The sequence below is a fragment of the Phoxinus phoxinus genome (genome assembly GCF_949152265.1).
Source record: "Phoxinus phoxinus genome assembly, chromosome: 23".
NCBI lineage: Eukaryota > Metazoa > Chordata > Actinopteri > Cypriniformes > Leuciscidae > Phoxinus > Phoxinus phoxinus.
In genome coordinates, this window is record NC_136898.1 from 23,965,029 (window position 1) to 23,986,152 (window position 21,124).

The 21,124-nt window shown below is 42.4% G+C and overlaps 2 protein-coding genes across 6 annotated transcripts; one reads left to right on the top strand and one right to left on the bottom strand.

The window, feature by feature from the left end:
* The first annotated feature begins 1,939 nt into the window (after window positions 1-1,939).
* lyrm7 (LYR motif containing 7) lies at window positions 1,940-21,045 on the top strand. The gene is made up of 6 exons (XM_079599873.1): window positions 1,940-2,021; window positions 2,193-2,339; window positions 2,443-2,498; window positions 11,279-11,348; window positions 20,301-20,382; window positions 20,795-21,045. Exons 1-6 carry the CDS (start codon window positions 2,001-2,003, stop codon window positions 20,863-20,865), a joined length of 447 nt encoding a protein of 148 aa, XP_079455999.1. The 5' UTR covers window positions 1,940-2,000; the 3' UTR covers window positions 20,866-21,045.
* On the bottom strand, window positions 2,611-10,717 carry LOC306991579 (uncharacterized protein). 5 transcript variants are annotated; one of them, XM_079599574.1, is made up of 11 exons: window positions 10,559-10,708; window positions 8,041-8,114; window positions 5,705-5,906; window positions 5,321-5,614; window positions 5,171-5,224; window positions 4,894-4,971; window positions 4,678-4,797; window positions 4,510-4,593; window positions 4,139-4,359; window positions 3,825-3,984; window positions 2,611-3,738 (listed from the first exon to the last, which is right to left on the bottom strand). In XM_079599574.1, the coding sequence occupies exons 3-11, from the start codon at window positions 5,904-5,906 to the stop codon at window positions 3,593-3,595; spliced, it is 1,359 nt and encodes a 452-aa protein (XP_079455700.1). In that variant the 5' UTR covers window positions 8,041-8,114; window positions 10,559-10,708; the 3' UTR covers window positions 2,611-3,592. The 5 variants fall into 5 exon arrangements, with proteins under 5 accessions (XP_079455700.1, XP_079455698.1, XP_079455701.1 ...); XM_079599572.1 differs by having other exon boundaries at window positions 5,165-5,224; XM_079599575.1 differs by lacking the exon at window positions 5,171-5,224 and having other exon boundaries at window positions 10,559-10,707.
* Window positions 21,046-21,124: the final 79 nt, after the last annotated feature.

A 21,124-nucleotide genomic window follows, 5' to 3' on the forward strand; every position in this document is an offset into this window, starting at 1 on the left:
TCTTCAAATAATGAAATACCAATCAATATAAAAGTTTCTGTCAAATTTGTGTTATTTTATTTCAATGTGTGGTGCTTGCTGTGTGTGTTGTTATTGGGCAGGACATGGCAAACTATGTCAATTAGCCAAGTATCATTCTTCTTTTTTATTACACATGCATACATTTATTAAATTTGTCCTCATAAAACTGACCCACGATCAATTAACTCGTTCGTTGGTTAACCAAATCTTTTTTATTATTCATTAATATTATACATGTTGAAATGCAAATGTTGAACAATATACGCAAAAACAAAACAGAAAAAGAACAAGAATAAGAGCAAAACAACTACAGAAATAAATAAATAAAAGTCCTAGGGATAATAGTATACAATTCAGAATAAGGGTACAGTTAGGTATAAAATAAATAAATACATACATACATACACAAATACATAAATGTTTCGAAACAATGTTGCAACGATTTGATATATCAAAGCCTCTTTGTTGAAATCACGTGACTTGGCGAAGAAAGCTAGAAAAACATCAACCTTATTCAAAATTGATCTAGAAGAGTATATGTAAACTATCCAAAGCTCTGTTCTCTCTGTTCATCCTAAAGCAATGCAAACAGACATTTGTAAATTCCCCTTTTGTGGCCTCTCATACGCTGTAAATGTATTACGTTGTTTCCTTTTTGTTACCCTGGCTACCTTTTTAGACAAGCTCCGAATCACTGATTCGGAACAAAGGAGTCGAATAGGTTCGGAGCTTCATGAAGCTCGCGTCAGTCTGGTAATACCGAGCGCCACCGCGGGCGGCAGTAACGCGTCACTGAAGAGACTCTGGCTGAAGTAATGCACACAGAAGAAGAAGAAGAAGAAGATCTCATTTCTTCTGTCCACGTGCGCTGATGTGCGGCGAGCGGAGAGGTCTGGTGCTTTATCAGCAAAAGGTAGAGAACAGTTTATATTCCGTTCAGCCGACTGGTTAATATACTTTGTATTGATCTTTATATTCCGAGATTGATGATTTGAACTGACCCAATGATTAAACACACTACCCATCTGACCCTGACTGAGGGGAAGGATTACACACTCTTGCATGAGGGTCGATCTCATCTCGTGTTGTTCATGATGACCGAGGAGTGTGTTTCTGCCCTAACTCCTCTCTTCTGCTCTTCTCGTTTCAGCGCCGGCTCGAGCGACTCAACATCGGTGTGTTTGTGTGATCAATACACAATCTGGCCCGCTAGTGTGTGACTGTCTTATACTGTTGTGTTCAAATCAATAAATTTCATACATAAACAATATTTCTGTGGTGTGTTGTTTTTTGCGCTCTGATTCGTTGTTTCATTTCATTTATTTATTTATATAGCACATAAAAAGTGCTTCACAAAAATAAGAGTACATAGAGTAAAAAAAAAGTAAACGCACAAAACAATGTAATGATCAAACACCCATCATGAAGATGCCCAGGACATTTAAAAAAAATGTGCGTTCAAGCTTTTTGGTGAGAGTATTTTTAATGTTTTGTGTAATTTAATAATAATGTATGTTTTTAAGTGTTGTGTGGATCACATGAAGACTCGCGTTAGCTGTCTCTTAAAAAAAATATTTGTTAAATTAAGACACTCTAATTTAAGAAAATAATGTATAAATGTTGGCGTAATAACAATATTATAGAAGTATTTGTGTTCCTGTTTGAAACGGTAAATATACTTCTAATGAAATTCTTTGAAAAACACAATTAGAAGATTCATCTAAAAATAGGCAGAAACAATTAAGTGTTCAATATAATAAATAAAAACTGATAATATTAAGCTCCTTCAACCCTCATAGCATTGTGAGGAAAAAAATTAACAAATAAGTATTTTCCTTAATTTACAAAACATATATGTTAATCAAAAAGTACAATCAGATAAATCTGCGCGTGGCCGTGTGCGCGACGCGTCCTCCCGTCCATTAGGTGCGCTGTGCACGAGCTGTGCACAAACACCGTCAGAAGAGCGAGACTCGCGCATGATGGGGACGCGCTTGAAGGTGAGAAACAACAAACGTTTACAATATTAATGTTTTCTTACATCATTACGTTCATTTTCATTTAGTTAACACGCTGTGTATCTGCTATGTTTCTTACCAAACTCAGTAACTGCGCCGCTGTTATTAAATTGATTTAAAAAAAAAAATGTTGATTAATCTTTCTATCTAAAGGTGTTGCGGGTGTTCAAAGATCTGCACAAAACAAGAAGAGATGTGTTTAAAGATGACGACAGAGCTCTGACGGGTATCACTGAACACACACACACACACACACACCAAGAACTCATAACGTGTTATACTGACAGTTGTTTATCCATTGTATTATTATTATTCGTTTAATTGTAATTCCTGCCCCGTATTTGACTGTTTCAATCGTTACTTAATGAATAATACATAAATAAATAATTTTGAATGTGTATTTCAGTTTATATTATTATATAATAGTCTGTTCTTGTCTGATACACGGTTTCCTGAAGCTGCCCAGATAGCAATGAGTCGGCGGGCCACCGGCGGTTCTCCAGCGGTAGTAGAAGCGACAGTATGGCGTAATCGCAAACACGTTTGCCGGCGCACCGCCAGCGGCAGCCGCTTTTTTAAAAGCGGCATCCGCCTTCCTACCGCCTTCGTATCGCGGACGGCCAGCAGGTCAACCGCCGTTTCGCCGCAGTTATAACAAAGGCAGCTTTTTCGCGTCCCGCGGAGGCAAACGCTATTATATATATATATAAAATATTTATAGCATGCAGTTTATCAAGAATAATGATTGATCAAACCAGATAAATTTCCATTTGACGTTTTAATTCCACATTTTAAAGTACAGTAATAGTCATTGAAACAAAATATCAGCTCAATGAAATATAACAAAAAAGATACATATATACATAATGTACACACTAAAGAACATGCAAGTTTAAAATTATATATTGTTTAAAAACAGCCTTTTATAAGCAAATTATATCACTTAAAATATTTTTTAATATTATCAAGAGGTCAGTTATGGGATGAAAAGAATTACCAGTAAACATTATAGCAAGTAATGAAGATATATGGTACCAAATAATGTGCAAGATACCAAATAAATTCAGGTATAACATCACATTTTCAAGAAATTCTTAACAATAGGATAAGTGGCAATAATTGAGTAAAGCTCTGGGGTAGAATAGACAATTATAATGGCATTGCTGATCTGGGGCACAAGATTTACACTGTGAATGTCTGGAGTAGTTCGATATGCGTGGCGTAGTGAGCTAACAATTGCAGGACAGTAAGTAATTATAATTGTTTCAAGTCTGACTACAGGTTCTGTGGTTTTTCCCAACCACCAATATAGGCAACACAAATTGGCATATCTTCAGTGATTCCTTGTGCGCCTGTATAAGAGTGCTTTTAATTCACAATTTAACACATTACACAAACAATAAAATCACAAAAAAACATTAAGAAAAATACTACCAAGTATATCGACCAGACAAAAAAAAAAGTGGATTGGTCGAGTGTAGTCTGTTACAGACTGCAGGGTAGTGAGTGTTCCAGTTGTCAGTGATGCTGGGGTGTCAGTAGTCAGCCTAGGTTTAAGGGGTCGGCTGTGGGTCCCTCTCAGCTGTGCGGCGCCTTTTTCCACCTTCACGGTCAGATGCTCCTTTCAAGTAACGCATAACATTAACCTGGACCGCCTCATCAGTGGCATCCTGGGTTGCCGGGTTCTTCCGTATGGCCCCTGTAGAAAATACAGATCTGTCATTCCATTTGAATACACATCACATACACATCTATCTAAAAATATCTAAAGAATATCTAACTTACTTTGAACAATGGTCTTCAGGAACAGGTCTCTAAAACATGCTTTTTCCCCTACACCAGTCCAAGTTGTATCAACGGAAAGGCGATTAGAGAAGACACTCTGAAGCATTCTCCACACTGTTGACTTTAGGTCCTTCCCACATTTGATAGCCAAAAAACGTAGCTGAAAATCCAAAAAAAGTGCCCCAAATTACATTTCTCATACATAAATATAAAATGTGACAGGCTTTGAATTCAGACTGTAGAATAGGCAGTGTACAATCTTAATTTGACTTTAGATTAACCTACAGCGTTATAAACAATAGCAGCACACTTACAAATCGTTCCTGGAGCTCGTTATCCTGCCTCAAACTTCTGTCAAGCAACGCCAAATCTTCCTGGGTGTTTAGGGGGAGTGACAGATCACCTGGCAGGGATAACTCTCCAACAGACACATTGGCGCTGAAATGTTGCAGCATGGTGTCCATTTTGTTGTCCATGCTACGCACAACATCGCCAAACTCCCCAAGACGTCGCAGGATTAGGGTCTGATCTGCACCTAAAGGGATTCCCAGAATAAAAGAACATAGTAGTCAGTCCTGGTCCCTCAACTACAAAACTATGACATTTATATCTTGGTCTACTACATATATAGGTGGCCCCAGTGGGAATTAATCTAACAAACACAGGTGTTGTTTGCAAGTCGTACCTGATTGCCCAGTGCGAGCAAACGTCTTCAACATTGTCCCAACTTGCTTCACCTGCTCTTGAAGCGAGTTGCTGTCATCTGAAGCTAGAAAAAGATAGGCAAATGGTCATTTGGAACCTACATTACACACAAATATGTAAACTTTAAGAAAGAGTGCCATGTTCTCACCTGCTCGTGCATTGCTTTCTCTCCGGGCTTGGTTCTCCTCCCTCAGGGCTTGGTTCTCCTCCCTCAGGGCTTGGTTCTCCTCCTTCAGGGCTTGGTTCTCAGTCTTGAATCTCTGGACATCTACATAACAAAAGAAAAGGGATTCTGCAGGGTTTAGTCAGTCAAATTTACGACTAACATAATCACTATATTAAGAGATATAGGTCTAGAATATACCTTCATAGCTGAAAACTTGATTCTGTACGCGTGATTTCAGGGGAGTCCAAGGGCCAATCACTGAGTGATGACTTTCTCCTATTGATAAATTGACATAATAATATGTTAGAAGTTATTGCATATATTTACTGTATTGTACAACACACCTAGACACCTTTCATCCAGGGCAGTCAAGTGCCCTAATGAAAAACAGATTATGCATAAAAGGACTCCTCATCTTAAATAGAAGCAATAGTTTAAGACAAACAATGTCACAAATAACATCACTTACTTGTACTCAAACTGTTGGCTCTGAGAAGTGGAGACTGGACTACTGGTGAGAAACCTTGTTCTGAGAAATAGGAAACAAAAATGTGAAAATCTAACAAAGGGTATAGTTTAGTGGCAGGATCACAAATTAAGCATCACAGCAATACATTGTACATACCAGCTCTGAAGTCTACAGATGGTTGAACGTTTTCCTGGTTTTCTAGAATGAATGAAACTTCTGGAGCATCGGGCAGCACGGAAAACTCGTTACCATTACTCGTTACGATTTTTTCAAAGCTCAGAACAGCTGGTGCATCTGGAAGACTAGACTCCTCTTCATCAGAAGAGGCCTGGGGTCTGTACTTGGAATTTAAGGTTCTCTTTCGCTTTCTCTTCTTGTCATCGTCTGTCGTTTCAACGCTGGAACCCGTTTGGAAGCGCTCCAAATATCTCATCGCCTCTTGCCAAGATTCTAGATCAGGGAACAATGAATGAAAGTCAGTTATGCACCATAAACAGAAAGAAATTACACAGAAAAATAAAATGCACAAGTCACATTTACCTGCTCCCTTCATGAACTTAAAATTATGTTTTTCCCAGGTGCTGTGTGGAGGCGTGCAGCGGATGGCTAAATTGTTGCCTTTGTCTTTCTTGCGGAGGGTAAATGGGGGCCAAAAGCATATGCCCTCGCTGAGCCACACTTGCGGAACCACTGCAAATGGCAGATCCTCCTCGTCGATAAATTGAACAATGGCAAACAGCATCTAAAATACAAGAAAAATTAGCACAACATATACATTTTGGTAATTTTTTAGGCAAAATCAATTACGTCAAAATTCTTACCCCTTCAAAAAAAATCTATAATTTTCACAAGTGAATCAACGGAAAACCAGCCTTTCCTTCCGGGCAAGGAAGAAGATAATATTTCTTCTGCACATTTGCTGTATGCGTAAAGTGGAGTGTATCTGATAGGCCAGATAAATGAAAAATGCCTAGCTTGGAAGATTCCACAGGGTAAGTAAAGAAATCGACCACGTTCCGGAACCTCTTGTAGATGACCAAAGTGTTGTCCATTTCATCAACAACGACATTCTGTATAAGTACTATGTCCTTATTTTCCAACAGGACACAGTTGTCTCCCTCCGAACGTTTCACAACAAAGTCTTGAAAGTAACACTCCTCATACTGCTTTTTCACAGGAAGACCATTGAGGAGTGGTCCATGGTTGTGCTCTCTCAAGGACCTTGTTTTGGAGATGTTTGTTCTTTTGTGCTGACTTCTCTCTGACAATCGGCGAACAACCTGCTCCAGTGGTTGTGTAGGCTTGCGCAACAGTTTCTTCAGGCGCCCAAGGAAGTTTTCAAATGGGAAGCATGAGATATTATCAAGGACACCATACTTTTTGGCATCTTGGCTGAGGTGCACTAATCCATGCATGTTGTATGTCACATGTTCTTTTCCATAAAGCTTGCTGCAGTGATCAACAAAGAGAACCAAAATTCTGTGTGCATAGTCTACAAGGTCAGCACACAGGGACACATTCAGTAGGATGGTGATGCCAACTGAAAGCAGCATGAAGTTGTTGTACACTTGAGTTGGTACAAGGCCTTTTAAGCTGACTGGTCCAGTGTACAACAGGAACTGCCTGAATTCTGTAGCTTTCCAACGCTCAACATCTTCCATGGATCGTTGCTTCCTGTTGAACTCGCACGGAACATGGGGTGTAAAGGTCAGGAGTACTCTGGAGAGCTCTTTTACCACGCTGGGAGAAAATCTTGTCAGCCGACGTCCCTTTAGCCAAAGGTGTAACAACTTTCTTGTCACTCCAAGACATACCAGATGCATGTAATCCAGTGGGAACTGCGTTACTAAACCAACAGACAACAATGCCAATGGCGTTTCTCCACACTGATGACTGTCATCAGAAAGTTCATCACGGAGTACATTGTCTAATCTTAGAGTAGCATCTGTTTGAGGAAAAGTCATCCTGTTCTCGTAGTGGACCCCCTTTTGAACACACTTGTCACACCCATAATATCCACTGTGACCTTTCACATTTCTAACAAGCGCACGAGCAGGGGCGTCACAGATGAATGTTGATATTTTGAAAGAAAGTGCTCTCCCTTCAAACAGAACTCCTTCCGTTTCAAGCCGCTGTGCCTCTTCTACAAAAGGATTCAAAAAGTGAAGGCTGGTTGGCTTCTTCTTCCCATAGTAAAGACCAATGACAAATGGAAGTTTGTTTTGCTGGACATTACCAATGTATTGCTCAATTAAACCAAGAACTGGCCAGAACTGGGCATTTGAGCTTTTGAAAAGTGGAAGTCCATCAACATTAACTTGCATTGAAACTGACGTCAACTTCTGCAATTCAGGAGACACTAACAACTGCGATAATATTCCACTTTCAATTCCAGAGTGATGGTATACACCACCTGAGAGTTCTGTTGTTTTAACACAAGTCACTGTTTTCAGAAGGGTTCTTGGGTCTTTAGGAAGGGTTGGATGATCCTTGGACAAAATGGTTAAAAGCTTACCAAGTGCCACATGGGGGATCATGTTGTCAATAGCCCACCCTGCCAATTGTGTCCTTAGGCAATCCTCTTCCTCTTCATCTTCATCTTCATCTTCTGTGCTTGAGGAAAACATTTCACCAGCTTCACATGCCTCATCAACAATGATGTCCTGTGCTACAGGGGTTACAGTTTGTACATGGCTTGTTGTAGCCATTCCATGTAGATGTTCATTAACATGAGGATTTACTTGGTCAAAGTCAGGAATAACAGCAAGTAGAGCATTGTTTGCAGCTGCAATTTCCTGTTTGTCCCTCTCAACTCCTTTCAATATCCTTCTCCTTTTGGCCCAGTAACTAGACATTGTGACTAACCATGCATTTACCTTTAAAGCCAAAAAGATTGTCCCACAGTAGGTCTCTTTGGTGAAGATAACCGGTTATGCTCTGGTCAAGGTATCTGCAAAAAAATGTGAACAAAACCACATTGTTAATGTTAGGAATATACGTGGGGGAAAAAAATGATCAGCCAAATGTGGAACAGTGAGTGTTAAAAATAAAATGTATTCATTGAGTGTAGTGATTTAAGTGAACACAGAATTGTCCTCAAACATAAAATGTACAGAAGTTCACAGAATTACAAATCACAATAGCGTTAAAAAAACATTGTTACATTCGGATAAAGATGTTTTATGACTCAATAAACATGATTGTAACGATATATGATGTATGTGTGTTCTTCAAACTATGTTCAGGTATCATTATAATGAGATTATATTCATAATGTAAAGGCAATCGATATAATTTATCCTTGAGCATAATACTAGAAAATAATATATTTTCTCTCTAATTGTTTTATCCAAAGCCAAACCAGATCACAGAAGTTTATATAAAACACTCAACTTGCGTTATAAAGTAATTTTGCAAACACATGGTTTTAATCTCATAAATTTGTGTATAGTGGCTAGCTAGCATGCTAACGTTACCTAGCCTCAGGTGCACCTGTCACATAAATTAGCTGTTATTTTTATGATTTTATTGTAAATAGGAATGTTTACTGAAATGTTTTGCTTTTAGTTTTTTAGTGCTAGATACAGTTTCAACTGTGAAGTTGAAGAACTGTGAAAGAAATTAGGGATTATAACAGTGTGAATAGCCAGTCGTTGGTGATTATAGATAGCAATAAACCAATAAACCAGATTTGAGATGTGTAAATGTGTGCATTGAGAGACTGAATGGGTCAGTTTGCACCACAAAACAATAGAGAAACTACACTGAATAGTTGTTTAGATTATGACAATTAACACCAGTTTTACAGTCTAATCGAAATCAAGTCAAGATCTTGAAAAACGTGATCTTAAAAAATATTTAACTACATAAAGAGTTTTATTCTTATCATGTTCAGATTTTAAATATAACATGGTCAGACATGTGGCTATAGCTGCAGTGCATTTCTAGATTGACCACTGCCCACTTCAAATTTTTTATCATGAAGATATTTCATAAAAATAAATTTCTAATAACTTTATAAGACTTTGAAGATATTTATCATTTTTTTTTTCATTATGACGATAATTTATTCTAAACTTACAACAAAGTGCAAAGTGTCAGCTTTCAAAAGAGATCATAACTGTGTTTATAGTCCAAAGGGTTCATGAAGTTTTAGTTTGGGTATACCGTTTCTGGGGATTTTTCAAAAGTGGGCTTGAAGCTTTCTAGATGTAAATTTTTGGCTACCTACTAAATTTTAATTTGGCTTGCAGCAATCTAGAAATGCACTGCAGCTAAAGCCACGATCAGAATAAAACTTTAGTCAAGTATTTTTCAATATCACGTTTATGACTTTATTTCAATTAGACTTGTAAAAGGAAAACTGGTGTTTATTGTCATCATCTAAACATCTATTCAGTCGAGTGTCTCCATTGTTTTGTGGTGCAAACTGCCCCATTTAGTCTCAGTCTCTCAATGCAGACATTTGCACTTCTCCATTCTGGTTTATGGCTCGTAGATATGCTATTCTTTTGTGTGCATTAGAGTGACTAACGACAGGCTATTCACATTGTTATAATCCATAATTTCTAAAGTTTTTCACAGTTGAAACTGTATCTATGACTGAAAACTAAAAACAACATTTCAGTAAAAATTCCTATTTAGAATAAAATCGTAAAAATAACAGCTAATTTATGTGCACCTGAGGTCTAGTTTTTTTTATTACATAATTCCTGTAAAAAAATAATACATAACTGTCACTATAAGTTTCTGTTTCTCAGAATAAAATAATGGTCAAATACTGAAACCTGAGTATTATATCTTTCTAATGATGTATATTTTTTTAAGATAGTTCAAATTTACTATCATTATTTAAAGCTCACGCTCTGGCAAGGGTTAACAAAATAAGTATTATTTTAGGCCGAGGCTTTTTATACGGCCTACCGCTGAACGCGGCCTTTATCCAGGAGCAGTTCCAGATGGGGAAATCTCTGAAACCCTCCGGAGGGTCTGGTGGACCAGAGTTCAACGACAGCTGTTTCTGTTCTAACGTTACAGAGCAAATACGTGCGTTGACTCTCTCGATTATAGCTAACGTTAATGCTAAAGCTCGATAGACATAAAAAAAAATGGCCGCCAACGGCTTTCGAAACTTTCGCCAAATTACAACCAGCCAGCATATTTTATGAGTAAATTATTTGATTTTTATATTATATGTTTGTATTTAAAGTTAAGTATACATTTATTATCTGCAATTTTGGCGCCCATTATTAGCCGCCGCCACTGTACCTAAGTTAGCAACTTTGCGTAAACATGGCTAACGTTGACTTGTTCGGCAAGAACTGAGATGACTACAGATTTTAAATATATAAACTAAAAACAGTTGCGTTAAACACAAAGGAAACATGTACTTACCTAAATGATGGTAGTCGACGTCGATGACTTTGTTTAAACTGCAGGCTGTAGAAACTTGCGATCGAGTAGAACTGAGAACTGTACTTCTCGAATAGAGTGCACTCGAGTAGAGTGATGAATTGACGCGAATGTGTTTTTTATAGCGCCACCGTCTTATAAGCCCCGCCCAAAATTCAACACACACACAAAAAAAAAAAAACCACTGCGCATTCATTCTGTTTTATCAATGACATAATGTGTTTAGATTTTATTAATATTTTTTTGTAATAATCTCTACAGGGACTTTTACAATTTCTTAAACATTTGTACAGATCGCAATTGCTAGCCTAATTAATACTACTGATAAGGTAAAACAAAAATAAAACATTAAGATTGGAAAAAAATTAAAAAAAAATTTAACTTTAAACTTTTTTAACTTAAAGCATAAAGAACTTAAGAAGAATTTAGCTTTTTCATTGAGTCTATCCTTCATGTCAAAACTATTTTAAGAGTATTTTAAAGCGGCTTGCCGCCAGCCGGCCGCAGTCCATTAGACAGAGGCAACCGCCAGAGAAAATGAAGCAGTCGGACCGCCGGCGATTTGCCGGCGGCATCTCGCTAGAAATGCGAGTGACGTATTCGGCGGCAAACGTTGTATCCCCGCCAGCGGGACGCACCTATAGCCGACAGCTTAGGGCCGGAGGCAAATAGAAGCCGTGCGGATGTTTTTTGCTATCTGGGTGCCAGGTCAAAAATCAATGAAGAATTCAAAAGGAACAAGAATGAAGCATCAGAAGAGAATATTAAAGAGGTAAATAAGAGCCGGTCAGATATAGGCCTACTGCTCTGAATCTAATGTTATTTTAGTAACAATGAGCAAAATATGTATACTACATGTATTAAGCTTTGTGCATGTTCGTTCTCAGTGCATTCACTAATATTAACAGACACAACATTTGATTAGTAAATACTAACAATGAGTGTTGCGGCAAACACCCGCTGTCACGCCCCTCGTTACGCGGGAATGAATGCCAGGTGAAGCTGGTCTCAATCAGCGTGGCATGCACCTTGGGCTTTGAAATGGTGCTTGCACCGCTCATTTCATTGTGTACTGTGAGCAGCGTGGACGCAGTGGAACGTTGGGTCAAAGACTTTTATTTAAACTGCACGGGATCATGTTGATTTCTGAAGAGACTGCCGGTAAGAGGAAATGTCTGCGGTGCGCTAAGCACTAACTGCGTTGGGTGGCTTTATGTAAATATGCATGTTATGCACTTAAGTTATTTATAGTTGTTATAGATTCGGTATTTGTGAATTTGTATTTGTATTTAAATTGCTGAGCTAAGCGTGTAGTATTGTTAACAGTCATTTTAAGAGTCTATTATGAAGTAATTCATAGTCAATTTGCTCATTTTTGATTCTGTCAAATTCATTCTTAATGTGTAATTAATTAGTTAGAATATTTATGGTAAACCTCGTTAAATCTCCTTCTAATGAAAATGCAAGTCTGGTGATTAAAAGCTACTTCTTTTAAACTTATTTGATTTGGTGTAAAATGGTATTAGTAAAAAGAAATAGTATTGAGTTGATGCTTACCAACTTAAACCTGTGTATGTAGTATGTACAGTGTGAGATTTGTGGTGGTTTAATTATTGTGCATTGTTGTAAATATTTACACTGGTTTCTGTGTGGTTTTAAAGGTTTTTCACCTACTGACTACTGAGATTCTACAATAAATTAAGAAAAGTGAACACACGTCTCATTCTTGTGAGTGGAACCCAGTGTTCAATTCAGGAGTAAGGAATCCCTTTTCAAGTGAGGGACCCGTGCAGATCAAAACACTTGACAGTGAAAAACCGCGTCGAGGCCCCAAACGCAACGAACGCTCCAGGCCCAACGCAACGCACGCTCCAGGCCCCAACGCAACGCACGCTCCAGGCCCCAACGCAACGCACGCTCCAGGCCCCAACGCAACGCACGCTCCAGGCCCCAACGCAACGCACGCTCCAGGCCCCAACGCAACGCACGCTCCAGGCCCCAACGCAACGCACGCTCCAGGCCCCAACGCAACGCACGCTCCAGGCCCCAACGCAACGCACGCTCCAGGCCCCAACGCAACGCACGCTCCAGGCCCCAACGCAACGCACGCTCCAGGCCCCAACGCAACGCACGCTCCAGGCCCCAACGCAACGCACGCTCCAGGCCCCAACGCAACGCACGCTCCAGGCCCCAACGCAACGCACGCTCCAGGCCCCAACGCAACGCACGCTCCAGGCCCCAACGCAACGCACGCTCCAGGCCCCAACGCAACGCACGCTCCAGGCCCCAACGCAACGCACGCTCCAGGCCCCAACGCAACGCACGCTCCAGGCCCCAACGCAACGCACGCTCCAGGCCCCAACGCAACGCACGCTCCAGGCCCCAACGCAACGCACGCTCCAGGCCCCAACGCAACGCACGCTCCAGGCCCCAACGCAACGCACGCTCCAGGCCCCAACGCAACGCACGCTCCAGGCCCCAACGCAACGCACGCTCCAGGCCCCAACGAAATCATGTCGGAATCAAGAACTCTGCAGGAATTGAAAACGGAGAGAACGACCGCTAAAAGACTGTTTTCTCGGCTGGCTAACTCTACTGTTAGATCATGTAAGAGTATGTCGGCGGATGAACTCAGGGAGGCTCTGAGTAAGTTGACACTAGAGTCAGTCAAAGTAATTGAAGTAAACGATGAGTTGGAAGCTGCCTACATTGAGGCGGGGGTTGGAGAGGAAGAGTCCGCTGTAGCAGAGGAGCAAAGGGCAGACATCAGAAAGACAACAAAAGAGTGTGAACAGAAGCTGGAGGAGTTGGAGGGTATTATTTACAAGGCCCTTTGGGAAAAGTTTGGTAACCCTCAACTTTCCCTGGCGTTAGAAGTGGCTGAAGAGGAATGTGAGCGAATTTCAGCTGTCCAGCCTGGAGTAAAGCTAGACGTGTACGACTTTATGCTTGGACACCTGGAAGGACAAGTTAAAGCTGCAAAAGAAGCTAGCTGCCAGTGGATCCGGTGGGCCCCACCCGAAGAGCAGAAGGATTTGCAGTGTCGGCTGAGGGAGCTGGAGATCAGTGTGCCTAGATTAATATCAGGGAAGGCTGCCCTAATGCAGGCAAAGATCGAACAAGAGAGGCAACCTGTCACAACCCACTGTCCCCAAGTGGCTAGCATCAAATTGAGACCGACGGCGCTCCCAAAATTTGATGGAAACAAGCGGAACTTCCACCGCTGGAGAAAGGATTGGGAGGCACTCCAGAGGCAAGGAGAGCCTACCGGTTCCAAAGAGGTCAGGAAGTTTCAGCTGCTGGACAGTCTTGAGGAGAAAGTGGTTGCAGATCTTCGCCTCTCAAACTATGGGACAGCAGAAGAGATCTTCCAGATTCTAGAAAACCGCTTCGGAAATAAAACAAGAATAGCTCTGGAGATCATTGAGGAGTTACAGTCGTTACTTCCGGTAAAAAGCCATCAGCCCAGAAAAATTGTGGATTTAATACAGATGGTCGAGAAGGCTTTACACGATCTGAGCGAGCTGGGAGATACGGACGCTCTAAAAAATCCCCTTGTCACGAAGTCGCTGGAGAGTAAGCTGCCAGAGGTCTTGAAAAAGGAGTGGCTGGTTTACGCAGCAGAAAGGAAGGACGAGGCTGGACCTAAAAATCGGTTTGACAAGCTCCTCACATTTTTGAGAAGCCAGGAGGAGATTTATGAGCAACTGGAGCAATTAAGGGATGATGAGCCCAACAGGAGGGAGCTAAAGATCCCACCAAAACATGCCCGGACGAAGGCCACCAAGTCCATGGGTCCCCAAATGGGCTGCGTCGTCTGTGGAGAGAGTGGCCATAGAAGGAAGTTGTACTATTGCAAGAAGTTTAAAACTTTGAACCCTACAGAAAGAAAAGGTGCAGCGAGTAGGATTGGGGCCTGTGGAAGATGTCTTGAGGTCCACACTAATGGGGAGGAGTGTAAGACCACTTACCTGTGCAGAGGTGAGGGCTGTAAAGACAAAGGGCCAGGTCATCATTACTACCTGTGCCCCAGGTCTGGAAATAAGGGCCCATCCCAGAGGAGGCCAAAGTCTAGTCCAGAAAGAGGAGGAAGCAGAAAGGGTACCGATGCCCAGGAAGATTTCCTGATCAAGCTTCCCCCAGAGTTAGCCCAACAATGCCGAGATGTCTTCTGCAATTCAGTATCAAGGACACTCAACTCGGCAGGAACAGAGTGTGGTTTGTTGGCAGAGAGTGGTCTTCAAGAGTTTCCTGTCATAATGATGATCCTTGAGGTCACTGCAAATGCCGGGCAGAAAATCGGGACATTGATAGATCTGGCATCGGACACTAACTACATCACTCATGATGCAGCGGATGAGTTAAACCTGAGGAGTGAAGACGTGACGTTGATTGTTCATGGAGTCGGAGGGATGCAAGTCACGGTGAAAACGAAAAGATACCTCCTGAAGATCCGGGTCAATACACCAAAAGGCACCTTAAGATCTCATCAGCTTGTGTGCTATGGGCTTGATAGTATTGCGGAGGTCCATCGTCATGTGTCACCTAAGAAACTGCAGAAAATCTTTCCTGAAGTCCACCTCCAAGAGTTGGTTAGACCTTCACAAATCAAGCTCCTCATCAGTCACAAGGAAGGCCAACTTGTACCTCAGAAAGTACGCTCCATTGGGGACCTTGTCCTGTGGGATGGTCCTCTAGGCAAGACGGTGGCAGGTTCGCACCCGGACCTTCTGGAAAAAGTTACTGTCACAGCCCATGCATCCAGGACGCATTTCGCACGCTCTATGCGGGCGGCAGCAGCGAGGTACACAGAGCTCACCTGCAAAACCCAAACTGATATGCCCCAAGCCATCCGGGCTTCCACATCAGCTGTCTGTCGGGACTTCCTGGAATGGTGGAGATGGGACAGCATCGGTGCTGCCTGTGAGCCTCAGTGTGGTGGCTGCCGTTGCGGAAAGTGCCAGCCTGGGGGAAAGGAGATGACTCTCTCAGAGGAGCGGGAACTGGAGCAGGTGAAAAGTGGGCTGACTTATGTAGCTGGAGATCATCACTGTGAAGGGCCTCACTGGCACACTAAGTACCCTTGGACAGAGGATCCAGCCTCTTTGCCAAATAATAGGAGGGCTGTTGAGGCGACGTTTCTAAGAACTGAGAGACAATTAGCCAAGGAACCGGAATGGAAGGTGGCCTATGGAACGCAAGTCCATGAGATGGTTCAAAGGAAAGCCGCAATCAAGCTGTCAATAGATGTGTTGGAGGGCTGGACTGGGCCAGTGTGGTATATTAGCCATTTGATTGCACCAAATCCCCACTCTGTTACTACTCCAGTCCGCCTTGTTTGGAATAGTAGCCAAAAGTTCAGGGGCCAGAGTTTAAATGACCTCCTCATCAAGGGTCCAGATGTCCTCAACAACATCCGGGCGGTCCTCCTGCGCTTCAGAGAAGGTGTTTTCGCTGCACTCGGTGACATCAAGAAGATGTATAATTCAGTTTGGCTCGAAGACCGGGAGGTGCATCTTCATCGCTTTCTCTGGAGAGATTTTGAGGGTGACGACATTGATGAATATGCAATCACAAGAGTAAATATCGGGGATAAACCAGCTGGTTGCATTGCTCAGGTTGCTATGCGAGAGACTGCAAATCTGCATAAGTTTAGCCACCTCAAGGAAGAGCGTAGGATACTGGAGGAAGACACATACGTGGATGATGTTCTCACCTCCCATAATGATCAGGGCCTACTTAGACAAATGACATCTAACGTTGAGCAAATCCTTGAGGCCGGTGGGTTTCATATGAAGCCGTGGGTCTATTCTGGCCAAAGTGGGAGGAAAGAACCCAAGGGCCAAGAAAAGAGAGTACCTACGACTATGATCCTCCCAAATCAACTTACTGAGGAAGAAAATAAAGCACTTGGCCTTGGCTATATCCCTGAGGAGGACAAGCTCCACTTGATGGTGGCCGTGAACTTTTCTAAGAAGAAAAAGAAGATGAGGCTGGGTAAAGATCTGCCGAGGGAGGAAGTAAGAGAGCAGGCACCCAACCCGCTCACCCGAAGAGAGCTATTGAGTCAAGTCTCTGGGTTATATGATCCCCTCGGTCTCGTGACTCCTGTTAAGCAGAGGGGAGCCATTCTTGTGAGGAGGGCATTTCAGGAAGCGAGAGTAAAGTACAGTCCAACTGAAAATACCTGGGACACCGCTTTGTCCGAGGGACTTCGGCAAGATGCTATCTGCCTCTTGGAAGATTATGCTAACCTGAGCCAGTTAAGGTTTACTAGGCCCCTGACACCTCCTGACCCAAGTGGCGAACCTTGTGGCGTCACATTCTCTGACGGCAGTGAGCATTCTTATGGAGCTGTATTATATCTGCGTTGGCGTTGTAGACAAGACATTACCATAAGGCTAGTTGAATCCAAGGCCAAGCTGACACCACTGGACCAGAAGGGAGATGCTGTTAAAGCAGAGGTCTGTGGAGCTGTCTATGCGGCCCGGCTGAAAAAGTATTTCCAGAGGCACAGCCGGATCCGTGTGGAGAAGTGGTATCACCTGGTCGACAGCCAAACGGTCCTGGGAGCAGTTCAACGGGAGAGCTATGGCTATCAGACGTTCTTTGCCAACAGAATTGGGGAGATTCAAGGGAGCACAAATGTCCAGGACTGGTGGTGGATCCCCGGGCCACTTAATATAGCAGACATCATCTCAAGAGGGGCTAGCCCCAAGGCTTTGGAAGAAGGCTCTGAGTGGCAGATGGGCCCCAAGTTTTTAAGCCTCCCAGAGAGTGAGTGGCCGGTGAAGTCTGCTAAGGATGTTGCTGTTGCAGCCAGAGAGAACATACTAAGAATCCAGAAGAAAGCATTTGTTGCTACACTTACCCGGGCCGGCACAAAGCAGGAGCCGAAGCAGGACCAGAGTCAAACTCCAACAGACCTGCATAGACCACCAGCAGGCACTGCGGTTACTATACTTATCGATGTCGAGCGGTTCAGCAACCTAAGACAGCTTACGAAGGTAGTAGCACTAGTCTGGAGAGCGGCAAAGAAGCTTCTTCGGGTCAAGGCCGACGGAAGATCAAAGTGGGAGGCAGTCCAGTCAAACGGGGTCATCACAGTGATAGAGAGAGAGGATGCTTTCCGAGATCTCTGCCTTGCGGCTCAAGAGGGGGTAACCTTTAACAGCACCACATTGAACCGTCTTGTTGTATACAGAGATGGAGCTAGTGGGCTGCTGGTGTGTGGGGGTAGAGTTCAGTACTTCAGAAAGGATCACACGGCTGTGCCATTGATGCCTTTTGATACCTGGCTTGGCACTTTGGTGGCGCGTGAGAGTCATCGGGAGGGGCATGAAGGGGTTGCTGGAACCCTGTTGAGGATGCGGCGCAAGGTTTGGATTGTGCGAGGGAGAAGACTCGCTCAGAAAGTTGTCAACCAGTGCATTATCTGCAGGAAAGCAAGAGCTCGACTATGTGGGCAAGTGATGGGTGACCTACCTGTGGAAAGATCAAGGCCTGCTGCACCGTTCCAGTTCACTGCCGTTGATCTGTTTGGACCATACCTTGTGAGAGACGATGTTAAAAGGAGGGTGTCCATGAAGGTCTGGGGGGTCCTATTCTGCTGTATGGCAAGCAGGGCCATACATGTGGAGCTGGCCAACAGTATATCTACAGAAAGCTTCTTGATGGCCTACCAGAGATTTGCCGCTATCAGGGGGCATCCCCTTAAAGTTTGGTCAGATCCTGGGACCAACTTTATTGGCGCAAGGCCCGTGTTGGATGAGCTGTATGCCTTCCTGCAAGACCAAGAGACAGAAAGCCTGGAAGAGTATGCAGTAAAAAGTGGTACATGCTGGGTTTGGAAGGTGCTCCCTGCCGATTCGCCACACCGTAATGGAGCTGCTGAAGCTGCAGTGCGGATTGTGAAGAGAGCCCTTCAAAGTCTGGGGAAGTCAGTTGGCCTTACATTCAGCGAGTTCCTCACAGTGCTTCAGTTGGCGGCGAACTTGGCTAATGAGCGCCCGATCGACGCAAGGATCCAGAGTCGGGAGGACCGCATCCAGTATGTGACGCCAAATGCACTTCTTCTTGGGCGTGCGTCTCAAGAAGGAGACTTTAAGACCTTCAGTTTTACCAACTACCCATACAAGCGTCTTCGAGAAATCCAGGTCCAAGTCAACAGCTTCTGGAGAGCCTGGTGCCAGCTTGCCGGACCAAATCTCTTCATCAGAAGCAAGTGGCATACTACAGAGAGGAACGTGGCTGTAGGAGACATTGTCTGGCTTTGTGATCAGAACGCACTGCGGGGTCAGTTCAGGCTCGGCAGAGTTGTCGCTGTTGCTCCAGACTCCAAGGGTGTTGTAAGGGATGTCGACGTCCTAGTCACTCCGGGCCACTGTGTTCCAGTCCGATGTCCAAAGGCTGTGGACCTGAGCTTAATGCCTTCCCGTGACAAGAAGGGGAGCTCCAATAGCACTGTGCTGCGGAGAGACATCAGACGCCTTGTTGTTCTCCTTTCTGTTGAGGAGCAGACCATCTGATCAGGTTTGCCTTGAAGTTCGGCGACCTTTCCGTGGTTAAACGGAATGCTCGAGTGGGAGGTGTTGCGGCAAACACCCGCTGTCACGCCCCTCGTTACGCGGGAATGAATGCCAGGTGAAGCTGGTCTCAATCAGCGTGGCATGCACCTTGGGCTTTGAAATGGTGCTTGCACCGCTCATTTCATTGTGTACTGTGAGCAGCGTGGACGCAGTGGAACGTTGGGTCAAAGACTTTTATTTAAACTGCACGGGATCATGTTGATTTCTGAAGAGACTGCCGGTAAGAGGAAATGTCTGCGGTGCGCTAAGCACTAACTGCGTTGGGTGGCTTTATGTAAATATGCATGTTATGCACTTAAGTTATTTATAGTTGTTATAGATTCGGTATTTGTGAATTTGTATTTGTATTTAAATTGCTGAGCTAAGCGTGTAGTATTGTTAACAGTCATTTTAAGAGTCTATTATGAAGTAATTCATAGTCAATTTGCTCATTTTTGATTCTGTCAAATTCATTCTTAATGTGTAATTAATTAGTTAGAATATTTATGGTAAACCTCGTTAAATCTCCTTCTAATGAAAATGCAAGTCTGGTGATTAAAAGCTACTTCTTTTAAACTTATTTGATTTGGTGTAAAATGGTATTAGTAAAAAGAAATAGTATTGAGTTGATGCTTACCAACTTAAACCTGTGTATGTAGTATGTACAGTGTGAGATTTGTGGTGGTTTAATTATTGTGCATTGTTGTAAATATTTACACTGGTTTCTGTGTGGTTTTAAAGGTTTTTCACCTACTGACTACTGAGATTCTACAATAAATTAAGAAAAGTGAACACACGTCTCATTCTTGTGAGTGGAACCCAGTGTTCAATTCAGGAGTAAGGAATCCCTTTTCAAGTGAGGGACCCGTGCAGATCAAAACACTTGACAATGAGAAGTAGATCATGTTAACTAATGTTGACAAATGAAACCATATTGTAAAGTGTTACTGTTTCTTTTATATAGTAATTTTGTATTTTTTAATAGTTAGTTTTAGTACTTCCTACTAAACACAAATGATAAATGTAGCATTGGCAAATAGCCGAAATAAAATAAGTTATAGTTTCTTTTACATTTGATCTCATAGATGGATATTAATCTGAGACTCTGACTCTGGAGAATCACTAAGTTTGATATTTAATACGCTCTTTCTTCTCAGATGCTTAAAATGGCCCGATCGGTTGAGACCATCCTCCGGGAAAGTGTGATCCAGGTTGAGCATGTGGAGGAAAACAAAATCTGTGAGTGAATCTCAAAAACATGTTCAGGTCACATTTCTTGCGCATGTTTTTAGCAAATCATTATTTTTTGCATGGGGACATTTCCATGCAATCTAACCATAATTATCCTCCCAAAATAGTTTTTCTGATTATTGAGTCATTACCGTATTAAAGAAGTGATTTTAAATCCGCATGTATTTATACAGTACAACAAATATTACTGATGTATACTTTATCATTTCAATCGTATACGTTTTTCGTAAGTTGATTTATGTTGTATTATATCATAAATCAGATTTTTTTTCACATTAGAGTGATAAGAACAACATTTTTAATTCATTTGAGGTTGAAATATGACTTGTAAGATGCATCCTAATGTTGTCATTCAGAAGATTATTTCCTCAGGCTAATGACCGTTGCTTATATGTTGCAGTGTTGCGGCCGCGCGAGAGTCTCCTGCTGGAAAACGTGCCGTACAGTGACACACCCAGGACAAAGACATGATGAAAACAGTCACTCTCTCATACGCCACAAACACCACGGCACGTCTCTGATAGTGGATCCAGTAATCATTACAGCCATGACATAACTATAATAACTATGCTGGTTCAAAGCTGATGTGATGATGTTGAATTGCCAGTTTGTAAATATTGCTGAGTGTTGAATAAAATCTGTTTCAAGATTATTGCAGTTCCTTTTTGGGCACAGGACAGATATACACTACATTTTTAGTATAACCAAACAAATAAGTGGTGATATATTT

Excerpts from the sequence above, each read along its gene's own strand:
- lyrm7 (XM_079599873.1), top strand. The coding sequence starts at position 2,001 with ATGATGGGGACGCGCTTGAAG. Across the intron at positions 2,022-2,192 it reads TGATGGGGACGCGCTTGAAG|GTGTTGCGGGTGTTCAAAGA; the intron begins GTGAGAAACAAC and ends TTCTATCTAAAG. Across the intron at positions 11,349-20,300 it reads CAGAAGAGAATATTAAAGAG|ATGCTTAAAATGGCCCGATC; the intron begins GTAAATAAGAGC and ends CTTTCTTCTCAG.
- LOC306991579 (XM_079599571.1), bottom strand. The coding sequence starts at position 8,019 with ATGTCTAGTTACTGGGCCAAAAGGAGAAGGATATTGAAAGGAGTTGAG.